The sequence below is a fragment of the Abrus precatorius genome, unplaced genomic scaffold (genome assembly GCF_003935025.1).
Source record: "Abrus precatorius isolate BTA unplaced genomic scaffold, Abrus_2018 Scaffold8, whole genome shotgun sequence".
In the NCBI taxonomy this organism is placed as follows: Eukaryota; Viridiplantae; Streptophyta; class Magnoliopsida; order Fabales; family Fabaceae; genus Abrus; species Abrus precatorius.
This window is the reverse complement of record NW_020874428.1, coordinates 31,917,855-31,940,300: the sequence shown is the minus strand read 5'-3', so window position 1 is coordinate 31,940,300 and position 22,446 is coordinate 31,917,855. Positions and strand designations below refer to the sequence as shown.

The 22,446-nt window shown below is 30.0% G+C and overlaps 3 protein-coding genes across 4 annotated transcripts; 1 reads left to right on the top strand and 2 right to left on the bottom strand.

Annotated features, from left to right (window-relative positions):
- Positions 1-397: 397 nt before the first annotated feature.
- On the bottom strand, positions 398-2,694 carry LOC113874727 (guanine nucleotide-binding protein subunit gamma 3). Its single transcript, XM_027512940.1, has 5 exons — positions 2,554-2,694; positions 1,757-1,809; positions 1,577-1,621; positions 1,441-1,485; positions 398-779 (listed from the first exon to the last, which is right to left on the bottom strand). Exons 1-5 carry the CDS (start codon positions 2,692-2,694, stop codon positions 398-400), a joined length of 666 nt encoding a protein of 221 aa, XP_027368741.1.
- An 11,280-nt stretch (positions 2,695-13,974) lies between these two features.
- LOC113848146 (protein LURP-one-related 6-like) lies at positions 13,975-15,230 on the top strand. Of its 2 annotated transcripts, none has more exons than XM_027477538.1 (3): positions 13,975-14,403; positions 14,496-14,741; positions 14,998-15,230. In XM_027477538.1, the coding sequence occupies exons 1-3, from the start codon at positions 14,167-14,169 to the stop codon at positions 15,139-15,141; spliced, it is 627 nt and encodes a 208-aa protein (XP_027333339.1). In that variant the 5' UTR covers positions 13,975-14,166; the 3' UTR covers positions 15,142-15,230. The 2 variants fall into 2 exon arrangements, with proteins under 2 accessions (XP_027333339.1, XP_027333340.1); XM_027477539.1 differs by having other exon boundaries at positions 14,496-14,752; positions 15,027-15,230.
- Positions 15,231-21,032: 5,802 nt separating this feature from the next.
- On the bottom strand, positions 21,033-21,485 carry LOC113848163. Its single transcript, XM_027477558.1, has one exon. The coding sequence runs from the start codon at positions 21,483-21,485 to the stop codon at positions 21,033-21,035; it is 453 nt and encodes a 150-aa protein (XP_027333359.1).
- Positions 21,486-22,446: the final 961 nt, after the last annotated feature.

Here is a 22,446-nt window from a genome sequence, read left to right as displayed (position 1 = left end):
CATGTAAAAGAACCAAACACGCCTTAACAATCAAGCTCTATTAAAATGAAATATCGATATTAATGCTCATACCTCCCTTCTGCACTAAAAATATGGAACAAATATTTATTATGCTTATCAAACCATGCAATCTTAATCAATACCCATTTTCTACTATTGCGTCTTTCATTACACTTGCAAGCAATATTGGAGATTGAGAAAAGCAAAGGATCGAACTTATCTGACCCACAATTACAAGCAGAGCTATTACATTTGCTTCTAGTAACCATATAATGCAAAATCTAACTTAGAACATTTATAACCCTTTATATTTCCAAAATTTATACTCTAGCTATTATAAATGCAATTTTGACAACAAGAGCTTCAGATATTTTTTTCCCTTTTGGAAAAGAATATACTAACAACATAAACAACAAGGATTCCAACATGACTCTGTACAACAGCAACATGAGCTTACCTTTGGACACCCAGGGCAAGAGCAAGTGCAAGTGCATTTGCAACTGCAGCAAGAGGGGCAAGATGGACACCCAAATTTGCAACTACTTGGGAAAGAGCAACAATTTCCAAATCCACAACCCCCTTTGCAACAATTTGATTTAGGACAAGAGCAACAGCAACGCCACTTTGGTAAGGAGCAATTGATGGATGGAAGACAACTGCAACTGCAACTGCATGGTTTGCAGTCACAACAGCAGCGTGGCAATTTCAGCTGTAAAGATAACCCTTCACAGCAGCAACAGCAGCAGCAGATCCAAGAGAGGTTAAAACATGGCATTCCGCTGCACATAAAAAGTTACTCATGTTATTCATGAATCATTATAGTTATTAAATAACGCTTACTATGATTGGAGGTGCTTCTTCAATAAATGAAATCTAACCAGCTTATCATATCAATCATTTTCTGATGGCAACTCCGGTTTATGTCAATATACACACACCACTGTTAGCCGAATGCATGATTAAGCAAGCATCATGCCAGCATGTTTGTATGATGCAGAAAAAAAGTGACATGATCACATGCCAAAATCTTTAAATTTGGGCACTGCTAAGAGTGTGGTTCCTCAGAGTTAAACCAGAATTTTCAGAAAGAAAATTATTTTATTTTTTAACAAGAAAATACTAAAAAAAAAAAAAAGAGTGGCAAGAGGGGAAGAGATATTATTTGCTTGTGACTGATGCTTAACCTCTTTCTTGTCATACCTTTCAACAAATAACTGCATGTGAAGGAAAACAGACTAAATAGTATTATTGCATCTGATAACTATCACTATCAGGAAATGAAAATCCCATTTTCTTTTTTTAATCAGAAAAGCAAGCAGTTAATTGTGCACAATATCATTTTATTAGTATAAAACTATTTAATCTGTATGCATTGAAACCAAAATTTCACGCATGCATACATGTATAAAAGTATAAACGGATAAATTAAATAAGTGGTACCAGAGCCACTTCCAGAAGCGGCATGACCTGCGGCTCTTCTTGGTTCTGCTTGAAAGAGAAAGGCATAAGAATCATGATCTCTTTTAAACTAACAAACGATGATTGATGATTGATGAATGATGAGAACATTTCTTACGAAGGTAACAGAGGATCTGAGTTTGCCATCACATAATCAGCAATCCTGCATTATTGTTGCATTCAATCAGCAAAGTACATTAGACTAGCAATAATTCAAACATTTGAAGTAATTTCTGTAGTTTCACTTGATATTTTCAAAGACAAAATGGGAAACAAACAACTCCACAGATAAACATACTCTTTGCAGCATCTTGAAGCTGGTTGAAGGCCTTCCACAGATTTTAATTCTTCCTGCAACGTGCAAACTTGCAGTCAATTTGATTTCAACACCAGATGCCAGAAAGAGAGTGCACAAACTTGATCCAAATTGGAAATTTTGACTCTAGTATCATGGTGCCATATTATCTATTATTTTCTCTAACGCCATATCTTAATTACTTGAGACTGAGAGGGAGAGAAATAAATAATTACTCAAAAATGTTTTATACATGTGAGTGAAAATATTAGCAGATTGCTTTCACCCTCTTAGATTCGGAGCAATTAAAAGTGGAAAACCAGCTCTGTCATCCTTCAATGTAGTTTGCAAACAGGAAAAAGAGTCATCAAACGGCATCCACGGATAGAAGACTTTGCTAAAGATAATAACATTGTTACTTCTTAGGTTTACTAAACGGTAGGGGTTAGCTACCTCCTCACATTGACCACTGTAAATGATTAAATTATTGATCACTGGAAGAGGCCATGAATTGGTTGAAAGTTTCAACCCCTTCTCGCTAAATTTACAAAAAAGAAAAATCACAGATGGGCCTATCTATCCACCCATGAATCCTGGCAGAGATCACCCCATTACTCTGTTTCATGCTGAAAGTTGAGTAGTGATCATGAAATTGCCTTCATGGATGGTTAGAAAAGACATGTTAGTGTGAATTTCCCTCCTGTTTGAAACTCCAACATTCTCAAAAGACTTCCTTTCTAGTTCAAATTAGAAAAACGGCATGTGATAGAAACAATAATTAAAAAGAAGCAAAAACACACCTCAAGAAAACTGATTTCCCTCTCAAGCATCTGAACTCTGGCCATTTCACGGCGCTTGCCATACAAATCTGGGTACTCAGGAGGGGACTTGGGGGAGGGTGGAGGGAGGGAAGAAGAAGAGCGAAGCATGGGAGTGGCCATTGTTGAAGTGAGAGAGAGAGAGAGAGAGGAGTGAAATGGACAGAACAAGAAATGGCAGCAGTAGCAGGCAGTGATAGCAGAAGTCCTTGTTGATGCACTAAGGAAGGGGGCACAAGTAACAGTAATGGTAAGTGACAAAGAAGAAGCGGCAAATGAGGTTAGGTGTGAATACCATACGAAAAGACTGTGGCAGGGGCAGTAAATAGGGTCTCTGACAAGGGATAATTAAGAAAGACCCAGAAGCACAAAATAAATAAAAATACAAACTTGAGGTTGAGGGGTTGAACTTTGGAGCAAAGGAAAAGTAACTGAAAAGAGTGATAATGAGGGTAGAAAGAGGGTCATTATTATTGTGAAGTGCACAAAAATAAAATAAAATAGAATCCATTTTACTGGCATTTCATTATATTCTGATTTCCGAGAGTGGAGGCAGAGGGAGAGATGCACATATTTTGTGTAATGTGTGTGTGTGCATGGTGTATAGTGTAAGATAATAATAACGGAAAAGGGTGTTAATTATAAATAGTAAAGACGGCTGAGAGAAAGGCTGCAACTGCAGGTGTGTGTACGAACCCATTTAGCAAAGTTGAGGGGATATTGATTGAATGTTTGATTGAGAATTAGGAAAGAAAAGTAAGTGTTATTGTTATTGGGTATTGAATTGGTGTGAGAAAATGAAATGTAAATTTTGAAATGAAATGGTGGAAGAGCGAGGGAGCGAGCACTGAGCAGTGTGGGCTGTTGTTGCAGAGAGCAAGCGAAAAGCACGATGGGAATACCTCAGACCGCACGTGACCGCTGCGTAGGAAAGAGAATTCTCTCTTCGACCACACGACGAATTTCCCCTGATTTTGAGAACAACCTAGCGCCAACCATCTTTCTCTTTTCTCCGTTTTTCAAATTTCTCGCATTTCTCCATTCCCCTTTCTTTACCACGATTCCCTTTCTTTCTTATTCTTACTTCCCATGTCTCTTTATTACATTTCAGACTTCATTTACATGATACCGTAAAACAGAGTACTGTTGGTAATACAAATAACAAAGCTTTTGTTTCCATATGGTTTCTTTCATTTATTTATTTTTAGTATGTTTTAATGAATCTTTTAATAAAATTTGATTTGCTTTAATTCAAATCTTGAAGGTGTTTATTTAATGTACTAATTCTTATGGAAAGAAAAGGACTCGTGTTGTATTATTTTATGACAATTTGAATTTTATATACAAGGGTGTCAAATACCTTAGGGGACATGCTGAGTAAAATGTCAAAGCTACGTTATTTGACAGAGGACTTATTTATGAACGTTTGGAATAATTTACGTGAAATTTTTTAAAACAATTCACGATTCTTGTGATTTTTTAAACTTATTTAATAGATTTTTAACAGAACTTGTGAAAATATCTGTTTAACTTATTAAAAATATGTATATTTAAAAGTAAAATAATCACGTTGCTCGTTTGAAAATACGTTTATAATGATCAAACTTGATTCTCTACATTTAAATGTGAGGTTGATAAATTGGTATCTTGTTTGTTGTTTGATAAATAAATTGGGAGTTTGGGCAATGCAATATATATTTCTCCAATTATATTACAATCACTTCATGCATGCTAATGATCTCACACGTCTATCTATCATACACCTTTTTTTAATAACTTTGTGTGTTTGGGTGTAACACGTCAAAATCAAGTTCATACTTCAAATCATGTTTGATTAAAAGTGAAAAAAAAAGAAAAAAGGAGGTGCTAGATTGTAAAAAAAAAATCCCAGATTTTATTACAACTTCCACTTGAAATAAAATTTAAAATATGAAAATATGATAACTTATTAATAATGCTATTTTAGTAAAATTATCATCTCATGTTTCATTTAATTCTGACCATGTGAGGGGAGGGAGAGAGATATTTATTTTAAAAAATATACAAATGAACTTATATACAATCTTTTAAAGAGAAAAATTAATGGTTTAGTTGATAAATTTTAAGGGAAAAAAAGTACGGATTCCAAGCTTTTAATGCAGTCCTACCTCTTTCCCATTATTTTCTCTATGCAGTCACGACTTGGCTTTCTCTAATATAAAATCTTCTGACCTTTTCCAACACTTTAACAAGGTTTAAACTTATTAGAAGTACACTCGAGTACTATGCACAATTTCGTTTAATAACATATCTGTGGAATGTCAATTCTATATGTTTTAAATATTTATTTATGTAAAATATCATAATTAATCATGTTAAAATACACATTTATAAAATTGTTTTCTTAATCTCAATTATTACTCAATAAATAATAACATGGCATGCATTAAATTATGTGAAGACGGTGATTTTTCTGAGTTTGCGTGTGACTTATTAAATTACAACACAGCTAGTTTGAAAAACAATGAAAAATCAAAATTGACAAAGAAATATAAAAAAAAACATATATTTATTAAAATTGAAAAAATTGACACGCAAACAATGTAGCTAATATGAATGTTTGAATGTATTGAAAATGTTGATGTTATTGTAGCTTAGTCAGTTATGGAAAGAATTAATAGGACGTATATAGTTGTAAAGTGGTAGTTAGAGAAGTTAGTAATGGTAGAAATTAGCTTTCCATTTATGGTGGGAATATTTATAACGTTTTATTTGGCACATTAAATGATATTTGGAGTGGAATAATATCTCTGTCTTCATACAGAAGATCTTAATTAATTAATTGAACTCTTCCACTTCTCACCTCTCGTCCGCATCAATAGTACTTCGCTATGCAAATCTCATTTTTAAATCAATTTCCCTCTTCTAAATCTCAGATCCTACTTTTCAGACTAACTTATTATAAACTAATTACTGTAATATATTTTTTAAATATATAAAATTTCAATTAATTATATTTTATTGTTGTTCAGTTTCTACACAATTTAACATTAACATTAAGATAACTTGTATCATATCACTAAGTTATATTAATTCTTGCCCTATTTAGTAAATTTTTATTGGATTAATTGTTCAGTGTGTGTAATATCACAAATTAACCGTTAGGGTTTATAAGTTAATACGTGAGCGTACATCTACTAGAGTATGAATAATAACATCACTTTAATATCTCTCTCTTTATTATATCGTACAGTTATTTATTTCGAACCATCCATAAGCTTAGACAGGCATTAAATAGTTTACTTGCCACTACACAAACCGAGAGTGTATAAAACTAATTGGTAATAAGTTATATTATAAAAAAAATTTCACATTAAATATTATAGATCTCAATTTAAAAATTGTTTTTCATTATTACACTAAGTGTTTTTCAATATAAAATTAGTAATTTAATCTTTTGATTGTTTTTCATTTTATTTCAATTAAGTCTTTTGTTTATTTCTATATTTTGTTATTTTTAATATCAATTAATATTTTATTTTGTTATTAATTATGTTTGACTCTACTAAATTATCATTTTTTTAAAATTAATATCGTCCCTATTATCATTTTTTTTTCTTCTACTTTATCTAGTCAGTGTAGTCACACACGATTAGTCGAAAATTTATATAAAAAAAAGTGAAAAGATAAAAAATAAAACAAAACCAAACTAAAATATTAAATTAATCTATACTTTCTAAAAAATAGTTTTTCTGTCTAAAAATATTTAATATCTATTTATCAAAATTAATAACATGCACATCAAACATCACTGGTTATATAGATATTACTATTCAGTCTTTATAAAAATCTAAGACGAAACAAATAAGATATAATTGTAAAATAATAGTTCGACTTATAAAGAATACAAATTATAAAGTTATTAAACGTATAGACTATTTAAACTAAAAATCTACTTATTTATTCTCTTACGCTTTTAGACATAATCCAGGCATAAATTGTAATAATATCCATAGCTTGTTGTTTTATTTTATTTTTAAACATGAAAACGTGAAATGCTTGGGAGAACCTAACATAACAATGCGCGTATGGTTTTTGATACCATGAGTCCAAAAATGAGGTTTGGAGTGGAGTGATATCAATAATTGATTATTGGGCCATAGAGCTTAGCTGCATCAATGGAAGAAAACATCTCCATATTGCTGTTGCTCTATCCCATCACCACAGGTTCTCTTGGATGATTCCATATTAAGTATTATACATTTAATTGCTTTTTATACAATCGCGTATACAACATGTCTTAAACCCTGTTTGAGCCATGGCTGCTACAAAAAAGGGTTACATTGCTGAAAAATATCATAATATTATTTATTGCTTTTAAAAAATTAATTGTAACTTTATATTTTAATATTTGGAAAAAGTCAAATATAGGAGAAAACAACTAAAGATCTGATTTGGCGGTACAAGTGGTGGCATATAACGGTCGACTATTCGTCGTTTTAACATCTTTGTTCGAAAAAATGGAAGCAAACGAATGAATGTGTAATCAATCAGCTGTCATTCAAGGAAGCTCTCCACGTGTCATGCCATGCCAACCAACATTACTATAACAGGTTTTTTACAAAATGTAGTTACGAAACCAATTCTATACAGTTATAATTAAAGAAAACATATTAATGTTTGTTTTTCATTTTTTGTAACATACAAATATGTTAATGGTTCAAAAAGTTATTGGAAATATATATTTTTAATTATTAAGTAAATATTTTACTATAATTAAAAAATATAGTTAAATTAATTAGATTTGACGACACAATAGGCAGGAAGAAGAGAAGGCCCAATACAATACGGTAGGTAACAACGTCTATTACTATTCCATACTTTAAAAGATTAATTGCACCACTCAAAATCATTTTTTTGTAATGACAAAAAAAAAACCCCATATATTTTGTGTTATGGATTCTAAAATATTCTTTTGGTGCAATATTTATAATCTTTTACTGGGGGTTACAAATATCACACTTCATTCACCTAAAAATAATTAATGTCACAGATTTAGAAAATTTAAGTTATTAAAACATTAGATTGAAATTTTAATTAAATATTGAAGAAAATTATCAAGTAATCCATGCAGCTATAATCATTTTATTAATTAAATATTAAATTAATCGAATGTAATAAAATAAAATGTTATTTAGTATTGAAAATAATTTATATAAATAATAAGTAATTATTAAAAAAATAAACATCTTCCAAGAGGTCTCTCTCTGAGGTATGACAAGTCTCGAATATAAATAAATCTACCTTAATGTGTAATGGTCTAAAATATAAACAGGTTTTAAATATTTTTACTGTTTCATGAAATTGTCTTTAAAATGTCACCATTTAATTCAAAATTTATGAGTTAATAGTTTAATACAATTCTAAAAAAATATCCTAAAATTAATTGCCAAAATATATTTTTTATCCATTGGGATACTAAATAGATTTTATATTTAACAAAATAATTTAAACTATTAGCTAATGAATTTTGATTTTAAATTATTTTCAAATAATATTAATTTCAAATAATATTAATTTCATGTGATTTAATTAATTTTTACTTATATTCAATTACAGAAAAGTACTTTTACTGAGTCACTCACAAAGTACCTTTCATGTACAATAACATTGACATTTAACTATTAGACTTCATATTTCACCTTGCCTCGCCTAAACTAGTATGGTAGTAGGAATCTCAATTATTCCAGTTAAACCATCATCTAAAGTTGGTACAGTTGTAAATGAAAAAAGTAGCTCATTATTATTCTTTTTTTATCCTTTTTACAAAGCATTTTCAATAAAACTACATAAACAAAAAACAATTAAAATTGGTTTGTTTTATTTTATTTTATTATATAAAATAATAAATTTATCTTTATTTAATATTGTTCATTTTAACTTCACAGTAAATATTTTTTATAAGTTTTAAATTATTTTTTTATTATTTTTATTTCTTAAAATAAAAAATAAATACTCTCTAAAAAATTTTAAAAAACTAACAACGTTGTTAAAAAGGACAAAATTATTTAAAAGCACAATTCTAATAAAAATATGTTTATTGATTCCTCAATTTGTTTTTTTTTTAGTGCTCGTAATAGCAAGACTTGTGAGAAGTACAGGGAATTTTATAATAGAAATTTATATTTTTTCTAAAAAACTTCCTAAAAAGATCATATGAAGTATAATTGTAAACATTGCAGTTATTTCCAAACAATTGTCTATTTTATTATTTAAAAATTTAATATGTTATTCAAAAAATATAAAAATACAATAATTAAGATACCCTAACAGTATGATAATTAAATATCCTATTATTCAGTCATAGATTATTATATGGGAATTTTTTTAAATTTTATAATATTTAATATATTTTTTAATTATTGACAGTGTAAAGTTTTATATATTGACAATTTAACAAAATTAATTTAATAACTAAAATAAATAATATAATATTAAGTTTACAATAAAATAAACTTTTTAATTAAAATGTTAGATTATAAGACAGTGGAATAAAAATTGTTTTTACATATTTTTACCTTGATAAAATAAAATTATAAAATAATTAAATAGAGAATAAATTAACTAAAATAACTTATCTATTACAACTTTAACATATGAAGTTTTGCTTGTCACCGTTTTCTAAGTTACTTTTTTCCTACGTAAGTTAAACATAAGGAGAAAATTTAAAGACTCTTAATATCTACAAGTAAATACTGATCAGCATTTAAAATATACCAGGTAAAAATATTTTGTTTTCAATTTAAACTAATATATTTTCCATAAATTTTTATCACATTATCATTAATATATTTTTAAAGTTTTTAATCAATATTTTTAATGTACAGTGAAGAGTATAAAATAAAAATCTATATATAATATTTTTCATATTATATATAATATTAATAACATGAAATTTATATTTTAATAGAAAATAATTTTAATTTTGTTAAGTTTTGAATTGATTTTTAAATAAAAATTTTAATTAAAAAATATATATCACATTAAAAATGTAAATATAATAAAAAAATTTTAAAAAATTATTATTAGTAGTAATATAAAATTAAAGATACTTTATATAAATTTTATTTATGTTCCTTGAATTTAAATATCTATAAATAAAAAATAGACATATATTATATAAAATATATAAAAATATAATAACAAATTTTTTATTATAAATGTTTAAAATCAGTTTGAAAAGTTCATATTTTTTATTATGCAGTTATTAGAAAAGAAATTATAAACTTGTAGAAAAAAAGTGAATGCATGATAGGTGGGGCAGAAAAGAAGGGATGTGGATGAAACAGACATGTGATCTTAGCACTTGCCGCTCTTTACCAAAGTACTCACTTACGCGGCAAAAAGGGTGAAAAGTTAAAGTGAATGATGACGTGTCCCACTGTTTTTGGGGCCGCGCATGCTAGAATTCCTAAGTGTCTTAGTCTAACATGAGCCTTGTGTCCTCAGAGCCAAAGCGGTGAATCTTGGGAGCCCAACAATGATTCTCCGTTTTTCATTTTCCATCGACAGCTTCTGGAGACTGCGTACATTGCACCACGTTCACTCACCTGACATTACTTCTCACTCTCATGTTCGTTTTTTCTTTCTAAAATTAAATAAAAATTACTGTAAATCATTTGGCTTTTAAGCTTTTAAATAATTATTATAATAAATAAAAAAAAATCTCATATGACATGTGATACCAATAAACTCGTGTCGTGAGAATTCTCATCTCTGGATTTAACCTGAAATAAAAGAAAATTAAGGGAACAATTATGCAATTTATTATAAATTAAACTATATTTTGGATCCTTATGCTTACCTAAACTTAAACTTCACTTTTAATCTGAATATATATATATATATATATTTTAATTTATCTTTTCTCTTTTTACAATGATTAAAAATATGTTAACTGTCCAAAAACCATCACAATTAAAATAAAAGGACTAAATTGGAAATGAAAAAAATACTGAATAAAGAAAATCATATTTAAATATCTGAGATAAACACAATAATAAAAATATATAATTTAGTCTTTTCTATGTATATGTGTGTATTTAATTATATTTTTCACTGATTTTTATAATTATTCATTTTTTATTTATGAAGAATTGTTATCAAAATGACTTAAAAGAATTGTAGTCCTATTTTTCATTTGTATTGTTTTTTTTTTAATATTTTTAAAATTAATACAACATTATATAGGATTAAAAGTTATAAATAATATTTTTTATTAAAAATGATAACATTTATTAAAACTATAAAATATTATATTTTTTAATGAAAATTTTTTATTTAACTGCTGTTCACTTGAGGTGCATTGTTTATATCTCACCTTTTTTTGTTTTTATTCAATTTATTCTAAAATTATAATATAAACGATAAAATTTTATTTAGTGACAGTAGCATCTTGACAATCATGTTATTTATAATTATCTTACTATGTATTGTATTGCAAGGCGTTATAGAAGATAGGATATTTTAAGGAATTGAATTTTGCTTGCATAAAATTTTGAAAGGAAACAGCACAGTAAAAGACTAATACAGAGTATGAATGAGTGAAGTTGAGTCTCTAGTTTAATAAGTATGCCCGTGAATTCGATACAAGAGCCAAAAGTAATCAAAACAATAGGAAAAAAGAAATAATACAAAAGGAAAATTAAAAAAAGGGTAGAATATAAGACATAGGACAGAAAGCACATGCAAAATAAAAATGCTGAAAATAAATAATTAAAGAAGATAACAGTTTTAAAATGTAAGTCAAGGGTACATGTATATTTTGAATAAAATACTACAAAAATTAGTTCACTTTTTTATTTTCCTCATACTTAATAACCTCATGTAAAAAACAAATTAAAATTGAAAACATTAATTGAAGTAGCTATAATCATAAGTCGAGCTTGGACTACGAATATGTTAAAAATAAAATTTTAAAATATTAAATTTTTTTATAAGTTAAAATTAAGTTATACACATTTAAAAATTTAAATAACAAAACTTAAAAGAAACCTATATGCATAAATTTATTGTACTTTATAAATTAAATTTTATTAGTAGATATTACTTAGAAGTATAACATTTAATTGTTGTATAAAATAATATGTTTTACCTTCTTCACTTATAAATTCTTGAGCGAATTTATCTAAGCCAAATCATTGGTATAAGAAAATTTAAAATTTTTTGAATAAGTAAGATGCTCTTATAAATTTAAGAGAAAATAGTTACAGTTTTTTATATAAAAAAATTATGCATATAATATTATTCTATCCGAGTAATACATTTTTAACAAAAATAGTTTTCAAATTTTTTAAATTAATATATTTTTATTTTATTTTAACATAAAATAATACCACCACATGTTTCAATTGTTTTACTTATTTGTTCTTTATTTTTTATTATAGATATATATATTTACTTTAATCGTTCAAAATAAAAAAAAATATAAAGTAAACAACAATCTTGGCGTCTCTTGAGAATCTTGATCAATTGATTGAATTCAATAATTAATAATGAAGAGTTTTGTGTTGTGAATGAAATAGGAATAAATTTTTAATTTAAACAATAAGATAAAAAATAAATTAACTTACTGATTTGATTCTTAATTCAATCTATTATAAATTTTAAAATTATTTTTAATTATAACCTTAATTCCCATTTGATTCAAATTGTTTTGATTTTAAATAGAGCTTATCCGTAATTTACTGATACTCTCTTTGGCACGTTAAACTAATATTTTTTGCTCATTTTTAAAGATAAATTGAGTTGGACTAACATTCTTTTAATAAGTTGTGGTAAAATACTGAGAAATTGAGTCATTTTATTACTTTTAATATTTATTTTATTTTAATAGATTCTCCTTTTTCTCTCTCATGTTATCTTACCAGTTTAGGTTATTATTGATTTGCAAATTTGTTTAAAAGTATCCTCAGGAGGGTCTTACTAGGTCTATATTATTAATATCTTTTAACTTTCAAAAAGCAAAAACTTTCCATTTTTTAAGGTCACAAAAATAATAATGAATATTCAAAATAATCAATAATTCCATTGAAAATTGTATAAGAGTTAATTATTAGCTAACTTTGATTAGTATAGACAATACCTTAGAAAGAGGAAAAATTTCTCCTTAATTATATATATATATATATATATATATATATATATATTTATTTATTTAAAAGTTGGAATGTCGAGGGCCTGGACCACCATGAAATGTTTGCGCTAGCATGAACATAACGTACTTTAATTTTGCTTTAAGTTAACTCAAACATGAAATTTCATTTATTCGATATTATCTAATGTTCTTTATCTTATTGTAATATAAATATATAATTTAAAATAATTAATTTTCTTATTAAAAATACCTTTCTGATTAACACACTCGTAACTATACGATAAATATTTAATGACACAACGGAATGTCATTTCATCCTATTTAGGATCCCCATCTAATCAAATATGTTATGACTAAGACGCATGACCTTATCTATGTAAAAATTATAGGCGATGTTATTTTTAATAAAATTTAAAATTTATGAGTTTTAAATTTAAAGTTGAGTTTAAAAATAATAATTTTTAACACATTAAAGATATCATTTTTAATAAAACTATATCATTATTAATTAAACTTTAAAATTTAAGAATAACATTTTCTGTAAGTTATATACGTTTTAACTATGTGGCCCAAGGTTTAGATGACTAAAATTGCAAAGGTACCGATGCAGCAGACAACTGTGTTGAAGAATCTTAGACGCTGCCAACAGCACGGTTCGACATTATCCAAACAAGAAATGGGTGAAACATGAGCGAGTTTACTTACAGAATGTTTGGTTATATATATTTATTTTAATGTGTGTTCGTCTCAACATAACAAGAAGTAATGTTGAAAGAACGAAAGCATGTTTCTCGGTGAATAACTTTGGACTAGACATGTGCATAGTCCTATCCTATTCAAGGATTTTCACATTTTCTCCTCTTCTTCCTACAATATTAAGTAAAAGTAACCAAATAACACAATTTCACTTGAGGGTGAAAACTGAAAATAACCTCATGAGACGTGGTCAACAAGTTTACCCTGTCCATGCACACGTCTCGAATATTTTCAAAATGTCACAAAACACTTCTTGAAAACAACTTGCTTTTTAGCTCCAAACCCTGCCAATTTAAGGCTTTTAGATTTAAGAATCTAAAAATAATAAATTTCCATTCATTAAAAATGTAGCATTCTTTATTGGGTAAAATGTTAGTGAAAATAACATTACACAAACTAATTCATATTGGCGAACAACTTAGTGAAAAAAGGCGTATCATTTTGGCATAAATAAAGGCAAAATTTCCATCTCCTCCACACCGCAACCTATCTCAATCCATGCCTCGCACAGATTCTTCCACCTCCTAACTCAAAACTTGCCAAACCCTTCACCACACAAAGAAAACGGAGAAGCGTGAAAACTTGATCATTTCCCCCACTAGAAACAACACGGTATGGTTAATACAAGAATAATATTTGAGGACAGAGAGCAAAGACAAAGTTTGTAGTTATTAAGTACAAAGAGAGATCGAGAGAAAGATCACATGATTGAAAAGACAAACATGACGCCAATAATCAGCAAAATGTACTGTTCATCGTCTCAAACGGTGCTTGTGGTGAGGAGGAGGCCCAACGTGGTGAATGGAGGGGGTTTTGTAGTGATGGATTGTAGTGCCCAAAGGGTTGTGTTCAGGGTTGATGGGTGTGGGGTTCGTGGCACAAAGGGAGAGTTGATTCTAAGAGAAGAAGATGGAGACGCTATAATTCTCATGCGTCGAAAGGTACATTAATTAATATGTAGACATACATCAATTTTGTGAGTAGTTTTTAGTACATACTCGTGTTTTTAACTGTAACAGTTTCAATTGTGCAGGGAGGCATGGTTGAGGCCCTTAGCTTTTACAAGAAGTGGAAAGGTTACAGTTTAGACTTCGAAGGATCAAAGAAACTGGTTTTCAGCTTGAAAGAACCCAATTCTTGTTTGGTTAAGAACAATGCAATTAGAATATCCACTAAACCGAGGACCAGTCGTAACAGAGGTTGGGACTTTAAGATCAGCGGCTATTTCCCGGATAAGTGTTGTAGCATTGTTGACTCCGGAGGCAATGAGGTAGCCCAGGTACATCATTGATAAACATGGTTTGAATAAACTTCTTAATCAATTAAATTCGATTTATTTGAATTAATTCATGGATGTCAGTTAAAAAAAACAATTTAGCTTCTGAAAAAATTAATGTGCATAAATTAAATTTTAATCTATATGAGAAGTGCGATTCATTTAATTTCTTTATCTTTCTACTATAAGTGCTTAATTATGTCAATCAATTAAATTATATCTATTTGTTTCTTAAATGTGTTTGTTGATGGTCTATTAGGTTGTGATGAAGAAGGAAGTGGAGGTGTTGATGGAAAGCAAGGATTTGTACCATGTGGTGGTGAAACCGGGGATGGATCAAGCTTTGGTTTTTGGAGTCATTGCTATTCTTGACTACATTTATGGCGAATCTACCAACTGCTAAATCAGAAACTCATCAGAGAATGCTCTGAATTTTGTCATTTTTTGGGTTGTATGTAGGATTGATTACTTTCACCTATCACTCAGAGGTGCATACAAGAATTCTTATCAACTGATATGGAATCGAGACTGAATTTGAGTATGTGTTAAGTTATTGGTGAAGAATGACCGCTGTTAGTTGACAGTGTGGACTAAAGTACTTCTAAAGTGAATAAATTAAGCACGGATTTGACAAAGTTGGTTTGAAGTTAGAACATTTCTGAAGGCTCTATTCTACATGCGTGTAGTGTGTTGTTGTATTATTATTTCCGTGTCGAATGAAATATTCTATTTAATTTATGTTTTAATCAGAGGTTCATTGCGTAAATTAATAATATGTTCTATCTCACTCAAGAGTAACTAAATAAAGAGATTCTACGCATGAAGTTATAATCTTCATAAATAGGCCTTTTGCAAATAAAGAAAACTTGAGATCCGTTATTTTGTTTCCTTCTAAGTCCAGCCACAATCTGTTTCTTCATACGGTGTTTTCATCAGTTGTTGGAACAAAGATATAGTTTCTTAATTACAATTGGTTTTTTTTAATGAACTAATATCCTCTCACCAAGGTTTCAAAAATAAGAGAAACGAATAAATAAATATGCACATAAAAATTTTAGAACGTGTAATGAAATTTTTCTCGATTTCTTTTTAGTTTATGAAATACTGTATATTCTTCTTAATAATATAAACGACTCATAATTTTTTTTATTGTAATTATATGAATTTGAAAATGTTAAAATAATGTTACAAAAAAGTGAAAAATATCAGATAAAACTTTGCTAAATCTCAAAGACATGAACGGAATTTGCCTATAAACAAACATCACTGACGTAGCACTTTCTGTTAACTTGAAATCTCCACCGTGAAACAGATATCTTACATGTTGTCATAACTGAAAAATTGACGGAATGACCTGCAGGGTTCAAGGATGCTAAAAGCGTATAGCATAGAAGAATCCACAAACATTGTAAAGGTTAAAGCTAGTTTATTTTTTTACTTAAGCTTATTTTGAATAATACAATTTAAAAATTAATTTAATATATAAATATCTTTTTTATTAAACTATTTATAAGAAATAGCTTTTGGATATGCAATGCAAAAATGTATTTAAGATCAATCAGATTTGACTTGATTTTAATTTAAATATATTCTGAACTAATTTTTTATTAATTTTGTCAACCTATCTATTTTAAATAAAAGTAATAAAAATCAATTTAATTAATCAGACATACTTTAACAAAAAATTTAAAATATGATAGCTGATTTACCTAAAATATAAATCAATTACATTGTCAAAGATCTTTTCGACAGACTAAGGAAAGAAACAAACAAAAGCAAAGAAAAAAAAAACATTTTTAATGGAAAGCCATCTATTACTTGTAAAAATCAGGTTCCCATTCTCACCACATTTTTATAATATTTTTTGGATGGTTGGGGAAAGGGGCTTTGCTTCATGTTGGAGTTACTGATTTACAAGCATGAAGAATGGTTATATGTAGCTTCTAAAGTTCACATTTGTTGTTGTTTTATTATTTTTAAATATGCATACATATACAAACTAATGAAGCTAACTGCTTTTCAGTGACTGAATGCAGATCATTTATGTACAGAATCTTCTTGTAGATTCTGGCACCAATGAGATTGGTGGCTTGAGATGGGAAAATTTTTTTCCAGAAGGAGTTGGGTAAATCTAGGTATGACAAATGTCCGAATTTTAGCGTATGGTTTACAAAATACAAATCAAAATTTAGTTTAGTACTGTGTAATGTCTTCAGGATCTCCCAAATGAGTCTTGTTCATTGTTCTTATGAGGTTTTATTCCCAGTGGCTGCTTTATATTAGGTGATTTGAGTCCATCACATATTTTAGCAGAGTAAGAGGATTTGACAATGTATATTGAAGGTATGCATATTCATTTATTTAGCTTTCTTATGCTGCACCTTTCTTCGTGAGAGTATTTACACAAATGTAGTTGATCAACTTATTGAAGTCTAAAACAAGATAAAATTCACAGGAGAAAGAAAGTTTAGTTGGGCCCTTACCTCCCACATTTCAGTGGAAAACTTTCAAGAGGATATTTCAATCATCAAGTCTCAGGCATGTATCTTCTGATCACTGTATTCAAGTTAAATAATGTGGGTGTGTAACCTTCCAATATGTTATTAGACGTTTTTTTCACTTATATGAGTAATGTTAGTATTCTGTGTGTGGAGATGCTACTAGATATTCTGATGATCAAGGAGGAAGTATCCTAACAGAGGATCTGTATTGGAGTCAGAAGGAAATTTTGCACTACCAACAATTTGAGATTTCTTCAGATGCTCCTATTGTCAGGGAGGAATTGTTTTTGGTCCAGTTCTATTATGCTATGAATTTTCTGGAAGTTATTTGTGTGATTGTGGTATAGTGAATGTTTACATACCAACAAATGGAGCAGGAATTGGTGGTGCTTTGGGTGGAGAAAAGGAAACTGGTGGTGGTAATTGTGAATCAGGGAGTGACTACTGGAAGCAATACATGAAACACTGAATGGTCTGTGTTGCATCATTTGTACGTTAACGACATGACGATTGTTGTCCTTGATAGTACCATCAATCATGGAAGTGAACTACCATTGGCCCAGGGAATAAACTTTGGCTAGGAAGCAACCATCTTAGTACAGGAATATGCTCAACTGCAATTTTCAACAAGAGGAGAGTACTGTACCAAAATTAAGTCTGGTTGACACGTGGGCTCAAAATGTAGTAGTATTAACAAGAAATGCAGTCAGGATGGCCCCTCTACTTGCATTTCCAATGTACAAGATACATTAAACAATATCCAATAAATTGGTGCATAAACTTTATCTCCCATTCATAAAATTTGTATTAAAAAATCCCTATCAAATAGGTTAATTTCTTATTGAAGATGCTGGAAATGGTAGTTCAAACACACTAAATTAGATAGGTTGGGCAAAAAAGCTAATGTTTTGTTAACAAGTTAGAATTAGAGGGGAGGAGGAGGACAAGACAAGACTTTTAAATAATCTTTTCAGTTTAGGAGTTTTTAAGAAGAAAGGGTTTTGGAGATTTTCGTATGTTTTCCAAAATCTTTTGTAATTTTTTTAGTTCTACCCATCCCCCTCTCCTCTATGACCCCTTTGTATTTCCTTTTTTTTTTTTTTCTCTCTTTCTATATCAAACAAAGCCTAAAACAACCCTTTTCTGTACAAGTGAGCAGAGCTTAGATTTACTACGATCTACATTGAAAACTTTCCGTTCAATTGGACATAATATGCTTTTTAGACAAATTATGATTCTTTTGAAGTTTCTTTTCACTGGCTACCAGAAAAGGGTTATTGAAAAAAGAAAAAGGTGCATTGACGGGATGATCCAGCACTATTCTTGAGCTGAAAATTTGGCTTTGGTGCTGATTTAACAATGAAATCGAAGGTACTGAAAAGTCAAACTATTCATCATGCTGCTTAGATTCTGTATGTTATGTGAGAATCACAATACGTACGTAGCAGCTCTTGCTCCTTGTGTCTCGTGTCATGCACCTTGTCATATAGAATTAATATAACGAGAATTATTTTATGCTAAACAAGTTGATGGAGGGAGAAACTAGTGTGATATGGCATATATGCTGATGTTGCAACCTAAAGAAATAGCATGCTAAAAGCCTTAAACATCCATTATAAGGGGAAACCACAAAGTAAGCAATCTAAAGCAGTTATGAAGTTCTTTGGCTTGCACCTTGCAGTAATGATGACCCTTTATATGTTTATTGATTCTTGTGGTCAATGTAGGGACAAAGAAATCACGTAAAAGAAAATCCATGATGATTGGCACGTTTAATTCCTCTTTAGTAGCTAAGGTACTAGTAGAAAAATGGGGACAGAAATCGGCAATGCTCTATAAAAAGCTCAGCCTTATTGGATTAAATTGGCTATTTTTCATTGAGGGTGGACTTGCACGAGGAAAGAACGCAGATTGATTTTATGAGAGCACTGTGACAGGGGTTAGGTAAACTACCTTTTAAACAAAGTGCATAATGGAAATTATTTCGGTGACCCATGAAATGATGGGTTCCATTGAGTAAAACAGTAGTTTGATGATTGAGAAATGAAGCTAATTTATGAAGCAATAGCACTATAGGAGTGAGGAAAAGCATTTTTTTATCTTGTTTTTCTTGAAGGTTACTATTACATGTTCAAACTCTGTGCAAATATGTGGCAAAGAATGGAATTGAACCATGGGAAACTCATTTCAGTGCTTCTTTGCTTCTAACATTCTCTTAGCATCAAATTACTCAATAATAAGACACCACAACACGTGGCCTTGTAAGTTATTGACCCTTTTATTTTTTTAATGAAGTATATGTAGTAAAATAGTAGATGATTTTGATAATATACTCTAACAGAAACCCGTAAACACAAGTTTGAAAATCTAGATGTAGCAAAGCTGGTTGGATGCAACGTAGAGTGAATGAGCTCTTTTTATTTTTAATTTTTATGTTCGAGTGAATGAACTCAAGTCTTCAACAAAAACACGCAAACTAAAATAAAATGACATATAATATAATTAAATAATGATCTGATTTGTTGGGTGAGTAAATTGTCCCCACAATCTCTCTTTGTCGGTTTCGATGTATATTATGTACAATTTGCATAAAACTCCTGGAGTAGATGCATCCCGAAGGTTCAGATCAGGCATACCCATTTTCTCTTCTTAATTATGTCACTCCATATTCATGTTGACAAAACGTGAATTGAGAAGAGAACACTGTTACTAAAGGTTTTAAGTGAATAAAACTTTATAATAAAAGTTATAAATGGTAAAAGTTATATCCTAATGGTCCTGTATTGCAAGATGCAATTGAGGGATGAAAAAGCATACATGACAAGGCCTTAATTTAGGAGCATTAGAAAAAGTACAAAAAGTAAAAACAAGCTATTGCAGCTTCACTTCAGTCCAAGTTCAAAACTTTGGCTAAGCATACTAACTGAGCATGGAAATACTATACTTTTCCAACAAAAGCAATGCCCCTTTCACTTACAGGGAAATTTCTCTGCACCTTCGTCTTGTGTCTATATCTTGCAAGCAAATTGCAAAATGCAAATCCCTCGATTAATCATCTTTCCTTAATTCCTCTTTTCTTTTTTAAATCAAGAAAATCATCACTGTTAAATGGGCATGCTAAAAATTCACACAAACAGCTAAGCACACCTGGAATTATTAGTTTGGAAAAAGATTTGAGATTCTCATATTTTTTACACATACAGCTATAGCCAATGAACGCAAAATTGTTTCTTTTAAGGAGTGCTTGAGCCTTGAGCCAACCATCATAACCGCAAGTTTGCGCTGTCTTTTTGTTCTGATTCAAATTCAACTGTTAGAAGAGCTTTTAGCTTTATTTCCTTAACAACCCCAAACCAAAATGAATGTATATAAAATAATAAAAAAATATATATAACAGCGAATGGAAAAACTGAGCCAGAAAGAAGAAAAAAAAAATTAAAAATCTGCCAGAATATTCATCTTTCATCATCTTTCCAAGAAGATACTGAAACCAGAAATCAGAAGAACTAAATCTTAGAATTTGTTAATTAGTCTCTATATACATTGAAGATTATAGCCAAAAGAAAAAAAGAAAGAAAGAAGAGGAACTAGTAGTGAAGTGAGTCATCATAAAATTTCTAACACTGTGAGCACATGGAAAAATCCATCAATCAATCTGAAGAGAAAGGGTCAATGTTAGAGACCCTTTGCTATAGTTTTCTAACGCCTCTCACAGTCACAGAAAAACAGAGTTTCTTCTACTTTCTATGCTTCATGCTTTACCTGTAACTGCAAGAGTCTAAACCGAACTGAATTAACCAGAGATGGAGGAGAAGCAACTCTCGGATCGAAGCAAGGGTGTGGCACGAACCCCATCAACAACAGATGGCAAAGCTTCACTTGAGTTCGATCGGAGAGGCCTCGGAGAATCCAAGCTCCGGCGAAGAATCCGACCCATGGCGAAGATGGGGTGCTCTGTTTTACTCAGAACAGGGGATGATGATCTGAACTCTCTGCAGAAACTGATGTGACGGTTGAGCGCTTCTTCCGTGGAGATGAGCGTATCTGATCTCACCACCTCGTCCTTCACAGCCTCCACACACAACCCACAGAGCCACCGACCCTGGTATCTCTGACGCACCCTTGAGATGTATGCAGGGGTGCATTCCTCTGTGAACCCGCATGAATCGCATTTCACACACTCAACCTCCACCTGAGGAACGGTTTTCACAGTGGGACTCTGAGACTCTGACCCTGAAATTGCCATGGCTTGGAACTTGGTACTCGGAAGATGAATTGTATTGTATTGTATCTCTCAAGTGTTTGAGGGTAATAATAATATAGGGAGTCAACAGAGATTTATGTTGTCCTATGTTAATAAACTAATGTTAGAAAAATGTGTCACGTAATATAAATAAACATGGTTTCAGGGTCCTTCAAATGGATTAGACTTAGACATGAGTCGCTCATGAGCTTTTAACTTCTCATTTTTTGTGTTTATTGACACGTGTCATCTGAGTGCATGTGGCAGCATGGAAAATAACGTGATTGGTTGGTGATCAATGTCATTTTGTTTGATTTGGGCGTGTTTATCTGCGTTTTCGACCATACAAGTTTATCATGTTAATGCAATAAACGGCTATGTAGAAGAAGTAAATAATACAATCAAATGGGATCGTTGCTTGGTTGTGTGCCATCTCGCTTCTCGGTGCCTCCCACATATTTGGTAATTGTCGATGCTCATCTAAAACTATAGTGTTAATTAGGTATATTTCACTTTTTTGTACGTGGAATGAGTTTTGGTGTCTATGATACGAAGCGTTTTGACTATAATTCTGATTGAAATTCATTTCAATTTGTCGTCAATTGCAATCGAGCATCATTTTTAAGTTACTTGTACGTATATATTATGTATACTCTCGAAAGAAAGAAAAGGAAATTCCTTGATCGTATTCTTTGTTATTTGCTAACTTGTAGGCATTGATTATCAATTATTTTGACATGTGAAAAGCAGCTTCTGCTCTTAATGTGTTTTATGTCTCTTTAAGACTGATGTAGTTGTGCAATCAAGCATTATACACATACCTACATATTGTAAGTAGGCTTAAGTCTTGACGTGTCATACAAAAAATTAGGGTGATTGAATGTTCAAACTGCACTTGATAAGTTGTAGTAGTTATTTTTCAACTGTACCCACTATTCTATTCCGGTATATCCGCATGCTTTTA